This window comes from Elgaria multicarinata, chromosome 17 (genome assembly GCF_023053635.1).
Source record: "Elgaria multicarinata webbii isolate HBS135686 ecotype San Diego chromosome 17, rElgMul1.1.pri, whole genome shotgun sequence".
NCBI lineage: Eukaryota > Metazoa > Chordata > Lepidosauria > Squamata > Anguidae > Elgaria > Elgaria multicarinata.
In genome coordinates, this window is record NC_086187.1 from 1,714,009 (window position 1) to 1,723,460 (window position 9,452).

The 9,452-nt window shown below is 44.0% G+C and overlaps 2 protein-coding genes across 2 annotated transcripts in view; both read right to left on the reverse strand.

The window, feature by feature from the left end:
• Positions 1 to 9,452, reverse strand: part of KDM8 (lysine demethylase 8) — a 402,374-nt gene that overhangs the window by 339,477 nt on the left and 53,445 nt on the right. The gene's annotated exons all lie outside the window — the stretch shown is intronic.
• Positions 1 to 9,452, reverse strand: part of IL4R (interleukin 4 receptor) — a 68,446-nt gene that overhangs the window by 57,287 nt on the left and 1,707 nt on the right. Inside the window, exons 3-4 of the mRNA XM_063143411.1 lie at positions 2,745 to 2,877; positions 1,658 to 1,851 (exon numbers count right to left, since the gene is read on the reverse strand). Coding sequence (XP_062999481.1) covers positions 1,658 to 1,851; positions 2,745 to 2,877 — 327 coding nt within the window. The remainder of the gene's footprint in view (positions 1 to 1,657; positions 1,852 to 2,744; positions 2,878 to 9,452) is intronic.

Consider the following 9,452-nt stretch of genomic DNA (forward strand, 5'->3'; position numbering starts at 1 on the left):
TGGGCTTTTTCAATGGAAATGATTTTAGTTCTGTGTTGTCTCATTTGTTTGTTCAGGCCTAACAGAAAACAAGAGGCCGAAATGTGTTGAGCTTTTTTACAATAAATTTGTCTATAGCATTCTGAGACGTTTCTCCCTTTTTCTTGTAGATGCTGTAGCAGTCAATTAATGTAGTTCTAATCTAAAACCCACATGTGAAAGTAACAGTGCAGGTTATGCCACCAGATACAACAGAGCAGCAGGTGGGTTATCACACCAATATTCCTAAAAAAACCCAAAAAACCTTTGAGAATTGGGTCTATGGAACTCACGGAACAGTTTTTAATAAAGTTCCTGTGAGAGAATGCTGTTTGTATTATGAAACTTTTAAATGCTGCCATTAGTATAAAAGTAACTCAGGAGCCTGGTTGCTATGGCATAGGCATGGGATTGACACCATAACAATCTTCAACACTGAGCAAAAATTAAGATGCTTATTAATGGACATTATTTGCAATGTATAATAAAATGACATAGGTTCAGATTACTTAAAGGTTCTTAAATTAAATACTGTTGCTTCCCATTCCTAATAGGTGAGAGTCTTTCCCAGCTAAATAAAATCTCAATAGCTTTTCCTTCAGACCAGATTTCTCTAAACTTCAGCCCACAAACAGGAAGAGGCTTAGGAATTTCCCTAAACTTCCCACACTCAGACTTCCCACACCAGACTTCCTGTTTTCCCTGCATCTTCTAGCTTCTAGGATGACACAGATGTTGCAGTTACTATTCATGTTAGATAGAACTTGCTTAGCTCATAAAACCTTCATATTTATTATAATAACTGTAAAACTAGAGTTTGCAATAATTACAAGTTTTCTTTTAGAATTTTTTAATTTTAATGATAATTTTATGAACAAATCTAAAGGAGCCTTCCCCAAGCTGGTGACCCTAGTTATTTTGGACTACAACTCTTAGCATTCCTGACCATTGGTCATGCTGCCTAGGGTTGATAGGAGCTGAAGGCACCAGCTTGGGCTGTTCCACTGCATATTTTTCCATTTCCCCCCAAGTTTTCAGTTTTTTTCCCAAGGCTTCAAAATTTCTGAACATCTTGATTGGTGGCAGATGCTTTCATGGACTAGAGACCACTTCCTCTGGTGGGTGCAGCAAAAGATGGGTCTACCGGGGGGAGGGGAGGAAGAGTGCAAGCAGCGGGGCCAAAACACCATAAAATGCAAGAACAGTCTGTCATCATTAGTTCCCAAAGTGGCTCCATTTGGCTCTGCTGTTTGCAATTCTCCCTTTCTATATCCATCCTGTCAAAATGAGGATAACACTCCATGTAGCTGAAGCAGGCTTTACTCAGTAAAAGCTTCTGTCACAATAAATCTTTGTCCTTCAACAAAGGACTCTTCGTTGTTTTTCGGCAAGGAACTACTACAGAAGTAGGCCCAGTGAATGGACTGAGGGATGTTTCTTACTAATGCACCTATTGGTGTCAATGAGTCCAATGCTCTCCCCCTTCTTCTATGGAATATGTTAATTATGCAGAAACACCTCCCCTCTCAGCTCCTGTTTCCTTCTACCTGAAATCAATGCTGAGGAGACAACTCATTGCTCTTCAGAGGTGCCCCACAGTTGGATTAAAGATTCCCAGGAAGACCAAAGGATGACTCACCAATATCGTCTGCTTCCACTGTTTTGTTCCACATCACTGTCCTGTTCCGGATCTCTGTCCTGTTCCGGATCTGTATCCTTTCCAGTACTAACTTATATGTGGTGGATTCAAACACCTCTCCTACAATGATGCAAGTACACCTGGAGGCAGCACCTGGGCCACTCTCATTCTCAGGAATACACTCCAAAGATAGCCTAGAACAAGGACAAGACATAGGCCTTAGCTAGACCTAAGAATTATCCCAGGCAAATGGATGGGTCTTCCCTGCCTGCTCCCAGGATCCCCTGTGTGGCATTTGGATGCACAGGGAAGATCCCGGGACAATCCTAGGATATAGGCCTGGTCTAGTCATGGTCTTAGAAGGTATGTTTGTAGAATGCAACACTCAGCTGAGTTCTGCATTGTATCAGCTCAGATGAAGATGGGTCTCCACACTGGTTCCAAGTACACTCTGCCCTGGACCCTCATGATGCTGGGAAAGTGGCCAGCATCATGAGGATCCAGAGCAGGAAGGAATCTGTGCACTTTCAAAACTCACTGACCACCATAATTGGCCCAAACAAGAGCCAGAACCATTTTGAATTCTGCATTTCTTACTGTCAGTGTGGAAAGCTCAACATAATCTTCAAGAGCAACAGTCCACCAATGGTTATACTTGCAAATTCCTGGAAATCTGCACGACAAATTTGAGCTTTGCTTCCTGACCTTGATGTTGCCATATTGTTGACCTCCTCTATTGGTAAGTTCAGGAGCTGAGGGCGGGGAGAGCATCACCAGTGCAAGATGCTCAGGGACAAGTCTCATTCCCTTCCTGGGAAAGGTCTGGACTGACTACTCCTTCCAGGAAAATTCATTTTTCCAGGGTGTAAGAGAAATGAGGAGACTGTATGGCCACCTCAGAAGCATTCTGCAGGTCTTCTGTTAGCAGACTGAAAGGCTGGCTCCCAGCCCTAGTCCACTGTCCCCAGGATGGAGAGGTTTTCTATTTATACCTGTTCCCCCACATGCTTCACCCCAATGCAGAAGAGGACAGATATAGATGCAGTAACACACTTCAGCATGACACACAGCCTTGCTGGGCACTTACGGTAAAACATCTGTGCTGTAACGGATCCGGTATTCCGTGGTGCAGTTGGTGAAAGAGTCCACATCCCAATGACAAACTAACATAGTGGCTAGGTCTGTGCAGCAGTTTGGCTGAATATCCTTTGAAGACACAACTAGAAAAACAGAGAGCCGCTTGGTCAAGAGCCAGGCCAATGCCAACTTATTTAGTTAGTTAGATAATCTGGCACATGCTCAGGAAGGCTTTCACAGAGATCCCACTTGGGCCCTCTGATCTCCCATTTACAAAGGGCTAAAAGTTCAGCTGTCTACCCTTTCATTGTTCCACTTGCTCCAGCCATCTCCTTTTGCCCCAATGCAACATTACTCGATGTAAGGCCACGTCCCACCATTCGCTGCCTGCGATGTGATCCCACTGTAAATGGCCGTGCCCAGGCCAGCTGACACAGGAAAATGGCCATGGCTGAGGAAGAACTGCCAGTCCTCACTGCAAGTGGTACTGAATGGGAGAGGAAAGAGCCTGGCATGTGGCATCCAAGCACATACCTGGAATCACTGTAAATCAGAGACAATGAGAAATCTGCAGACTACCGTAATAGCGCTATGGAGGAGGTGGAATTAAAAGGGAGTTTCTCACAGTATTTTATATGGTGCTATGTTATCCAGCAATTCCCTTCCTCATGGCCAAAAATTTTAATTTTCTTCATTATTATTATTATTATTATTATTATTATTATTATTATTATTATTATTATTATTATTATTATTATTATCATCCTCCTCCTATCTTTCTGGTCTCCATGAGAGCTACAATAGAAGAAATTGACACACAATAAATACATTTAAGCATAAATAAATAAGGTGGCAGCTGTGGTGACTGAAGCAGCTCTTGTGCGCCCTCTGCTGCTCTTTAAAGGTTCTTCAGTGACCAGAGGAGAACACAGTTCACCGCCCCTCCCCCCCATGATTTTGCAGCACCTCCCACTGGGCAGTAAGGTCGTCTGTGTCTCCTGGCTCTTCCCAGCAGCAGTGGTGGCCGAAGTGGGTGAGGATGGTCGGGGACCATTCTGTTAACAGCCCATTTCCCAGGACTTAGAGGTTCAGTTCCTGCTAACTGCTGCTACTCTTCCAAAGTGCACTCAGAATTAAGCCCTCTCCAAGAAAGGCCCCTTCTACTTGCAGCTTCTTTTGCTTTCATTGCCTCCTGTTGATCACTGCTGGGGGGTTACTTATTGCCCCTTGAATAGTCTCTCTCAATTGCTCCTATCCTGAAATAGCAATATTTTGCTATAAAAAAAAGATGAAGAAATCAATATCAATTGTCCCTACTGGAACAAACACTTGACAATGGTGCAACTGAAAGAAGCTATTCAAGGTGCAATCAAATAGTGATCAATAGGAAGCAATAAAATGGGTATAATCTGCAAAGAGGAAGGGCTGAATCCAATTTGCGTTCCAGTGGTGGGCCAGCAGGGCCGAAGGCAAAAGGGGGAAGGGGGGAGATACCAAAAATACCAGCCTGTTTTGCAAGGCTTTCAACCTTTGAGAATGGGGGGAAACATTCACAAAAGCCAGGAAACCACCAACCACCACTAGAAAGGGGAGTGGGGCCAGAGGAAGATGACGTGGGCAGCTGGGGAACCCCAGAGTGGCAGATGGATTTGGCCCTGGGCCTAATTTAAAGACAAAAGGTCTTGAAAGCCTCCATTGTACTTTGCCTGCCCACACCAGACTAGTGCTGCAATTGCATTTCACTGTTAAACAGTTTTCAGAGATCAGGTGTGAAGAAACATGAGAGGTAATAGAGAAAAGACTGGACTGCAACAGTTTGACAATGCCATTGTCTGGATGCTCCAGAAAAGCTGAGCGGAGAGCGGACGGCAATTCTTGTGTTTTGAGGGTAAATCACAGGCATTAGCCAACTGTGCAAGATTCGGGCACCTCCCAAGCAGTAGCCCTTGTGCCCAAAGCATTTTGGAACAAAGATGTAGATGAAAGACAATTTGAAGTTTAACACATGGGAGAACAGAATAGTGCAATTTTTTTTTAATAATCTCAAATTATTCTGTCTGGCCAGTAATATCCTTTTAAAAACAACTCATAGGTCATTTTTCATGTTGTTTGTCAGTATTGCCTCTCTCTCTCTTTTTAAAATGATATTCTTGGGGTGGGGAAAGAAGTTAGCACTGCCTGGCCTGAAAAGTGGTCCTGCATGGGACCTTCCTTCCTGCTTTCTGGAGTGAGCCTTAATTTGTACATTTCTTCTTCCAGGTACTTTGAGGCTGCACACCAGTTTCTAAATGCTCTCCTTGTACGATGCTTACTCATTGCTATTTCATCATTGCCTGTTTTCTTCTCTTGAATTCAAACCACTGTCGTGCCTCTGAAAAAACTTTAAAAACAAACCCTGCCAACCTGTTTATTTCCTTCCCGGAGTATTTTCACTGGGATCCCTTCTCACTTGAGTTAACTGAAAGAGACCTGCCTTCCTACCCAAAATGTCTCCCCTCTGTACTGTACTATTTCTCTAGATCATTTTTCCTGCCCTTGATACATAGAAGACTCTCTCAAGCTTTCTTTTGAAGCCAACGACAGGGCAACCTTACATTATGGCCTTAGCTAGACCTACGGTTTATCCCAGGATCATCCCAGGGTCGTCCCTGCCTGTTCACGGGATCCCCTGTGTGTCATTTACATGAACAATCCTGAGATAAACCATAGGTCTAGCTCAGTTTCTGTGACTGAAAGAGAGAACTGAGATACTGAACTTCTCTTTTCATCTTTAGCAGAAGTGTAAGAAATACACTTACATGGGCCTGTGGGTATTCACCACAGGGGAGAACCAGTAGCACTCCGCTCCCTTGTATTTTGCTGAAGCCTCTCCTCTTTGTTTCAATTTTTATCCCACTTTATCCTGAAGACTCAAGGCAGATTAAGCCTTGACTACAACTGAACATCTTGTGTATGCTGCCTGTACTTGGTATTCAGATGGATGAGACCCAATAAACTGAAGCTGAGTCCTGAACGAGGCGAGGCCTGGGAAGTTGGCATTCAGCCTGTTCTCAATAGGGCTGTATTCCCCCCACCCAACCCGAAGGAGTAAAAACGAAGCTGGTGTGTGTGTTGTGTGTTGTACTCCAATATTACCACTAGAAGCCTAAGTATGCTTGGAGCACTTTTTACCAGCTTTGGCTGGTTCGCCACCTGCAACCTTTCCTGGCTAGGGATAGCCTAGCTATGGTGATCCATGCTCTGATAACCTCCAGGATGAACAACTGTAAAGCACTGTGTTGAAAATGGTTCAGAAGCTGCAACTGGTACAGAATCCATCTGCTAGAATTCTTACTGATTTACCTACATGGAGCCACTGAGTACCACTATGGGGAGAAGTAGGTTATGAATTTGACCAAGGAGAGAGCCTTTTCTGGGGTGGCATCCTGACCTTGGAATGGCCTCCCCGAAGAGCTACGATGGGCACCGCCTTTGTTTCCTTTTTGGCTCAAAATCAAATTTGTTCCTGTGACCAGGCATTTCAAAATGTTAAATTTTAAGCTCACTCTCAACTGATTTTAGATGTGATTATTGTTGCTTGCTGCCTTAACAATGTTTATGCCTCTGTAGTGAGTTTCTGCAATAGGGAAGTTGTTGTTGTTTATTCATTCAGTCGCTTCCGGCTCTTCGTGACTTCATGGACCAGCCCACGCCAGAGCTTTCTGTCGGCCGTTGCCACCCCTAGCTCCCCCAAGGTCAAGTCCATCACCTCCAGAATATCATCCATCCATCTTGCCCTTGGTCGGCCCCTCTTCCTTTTGCCTTCCACTTTCCCTAGCATCAGCCTCTTCTCCAGGATATCCTGTCTTCTCATTATGTGGCCAAAGTACTTCAGTTTTGCCTTTAATACCATTCCCTCAAGTGAGCAGTCTGGCTTTATTTCCTGGAGTATGGACTGGTTTGATCTTCTTGCAGTCCAAGGCACTCTCAGAATTTTCCTCCAACACCACAGTTCAAAAGCATCTATCTTCCTTCGCTCAGCTTTCCTTAAGGTCCAGCTCTCGCAGCCATAGGTTACTATGGGGAATACCATTGCTTTAACTATGCGGACCTTTGTTGTCAGTGTGGTGTCTCTGCTCTTAACTATTTTATCAAGATTTGTCATTGCTCTCCTCCCAAGAAGTAAACGTCTTCTGATTTCTTGGCTGCAGTCAGCATCTGCAGTAATCTTTGTGCCCAGAAATACAAAGTCTGTCACTGCCTCCACGTTTCCTCCCTCTATTAGCCAGTTATCAATCAAGCTGGTTGCCATAATCTTGGTTTTTTTGAGGTTTAACTGCAACCCAGCTTTTGCACTTTCTTCTTTCACCTTTGTCATAAGGCTCCTCAGCTCCTCCTCGCTTTCAGCCATCAAAGTGGTGTCATCTACATATCTGAGATTGTTAATGTTTCTTCCTGCAATTTTAACTCCAGCCTTGGATTCATCAAGCCCAGCACGTCGCATGATGTGTTCTGCATACAAGTTGAATAGGTAAGGTGAGAGTATACAGCCCTGCCATACTCCTTTCCCAATCTTAAACCAGTCCATTGTTCCGTGGTCTGTTCTTACCGTTGCTACTTGTTCGTTATACAGATTCCTCAGGAGGCAGACAAGATGACTTGGTATCCCCATACCACCAAGAACTTGCCTCAGTTTGTTATGATCCACACAGTCAAAGGCTTTAGAATAGTCAATAAAACAGAAATAGATGTTTTTCTGGAACTCCCTGGCTTTCTCCATTATCCAGCGGATATTGGCAATTTGGTCTCTAGTTCCTCTGCCTTTTCTAAACCCAGCGTGTACATCTGGCATCTCGCTCCATGAATTGCTGGTGTCTACCTTGCAGGATCTTGAGCATTACCTTGCTGGCATGTGAAATAAGTGCCACTGTCCGATAGTTTGAACATTCTTTAGTGTTTCCCTTTTTTGGTATGGGGATATAAGTTGATTTTTTCCAGTCTGATGGCCATTCTTGTGTTTTCCAAATTTGCTGGCATATGGCATGCATCATCTTGACAGCATCATCTCACAATATTTTAAACAGTTCAGCTGGGATACCGTCGTCTCCTGCTGCCTTGTTATTAGGGAAGTATATAAATGTAATAATACAATGTAATGTTTGACAACAATTAATGTAATGTTTGACAACAGAAAACTAGCAAGGAGTCTGGTGAGTTTCTACAGCCGTCATAAAATGTATAACAGCCTGTCAAGAGTAGAATAAAGGGCAGTTTCCTTGTTTCTTAGAGTAGATTCCAAATATAGTAGGGGGCAGCTTCTGTAGGCTTCTCACACAGGGAGATTGGTATCAAGCAGGCACCAATCCACATGTTAACAATTGCTGATGCTGATAATGGTGTAATTCTCATGTCAACGGTTATGCAGCTGCCTAACTTCCTTTTTTTGCTTCACCTTTCTAAGCAGATAAGGATGTGATATTTTATCTCACTGGAGAGATGAAGGTTTCTTCCTCCCCCAGTGTTGAAATATTGATATTTTCTAGTAATAGGGAAGATAACTCATTTACCTTCCTGTGATGTCTCCTGCATGTTTTAAAATATCAGGAAAGGGTATAAATAATTAGGCTAAGGCCCAATCAACTTGGGCTTTAGCTAGACCTAAGGTTTATCCCGGGGTCGTCTCTGCCTGCTCCCGGGATCCTGTGTGTCATTTACATGAACAGGGATGATCCCAGGATGATCCCAGAATAAACCTTAGGCCTTGGTTTCACTCCATGTGGGAAAATGTACACAACTAGCCTGGAGAACTTTGGTCCTAGGAATGATGTCTCATACAGTGTTGATGTGGGGCTCAGTGCATATTCTGCTGTGACAAAGGTGCCAGCTTCATTGGTTGAAAAGATGTGTGAGCTTTCTTTGTACTTTTTAAAATTAAGTACATTTTAAAATTACTGCATCCATTTTCTATCAATAAACTGTCATTCCTTTCACAAGTGGTCTAGTTGGTAATCCAAAGAACCTATTTTGACTGGGCCCTGAGTAGACAAGCCTCCAAATACAGCCTCTTATAGTTGTTATTTGTTATTGTTTTATATATACATACATATATAAAATTTTATGTGTCCTACCCCGGGATTGTTTGTTGATGGTTTAGAAACTGTTAAAATAAATCACTTATGCCCTTGATGACCGGATGCCTCCGAACTTGGACGATTCTGATCATACACTGGAGGGTGGGAGTGGCGAGGGATATGTTTGCCTCCCTGTCCTCCCACCCTGCATTTTCAGCTAGGCAGGTTTTTTAGTCTGTCTTGTGATGGCACCTCAGAGCAAGAGGGAAAGAGGCTGGAGAGGCCTCAGTACAGCTTGTATCCTGTCCTCTCTGGTTCCCTCCCCTCCCCCTGAAATGCCCCCTTTTCGCCTGTTATTTTATATCAAACTTAAGCAAAACAAACAACTTTCTGCTGATACAACTGACTGGAAAAGAAGGCCTAACTACTTGTAGCGTTTGTGACAGGCCCATTTCTTGAGCCAGGCCAGAAGTAGCACAGCTCATCTATCCCAGGATTTGCATTACACTGGCAGGGAAGGCAGCCTAAAGCAAACGCTGAAGTGCCGTGTGGGCTCCGTGAAGTGCTCCTTCCACGGGTCCAGGGAAGCAAGGCCGCCAGAGAGAAGGCCTCGCCAGTCACGACCGCCACAGGCACCGCGCGGCGTCGGCTCACACGCCGAAGTAAAC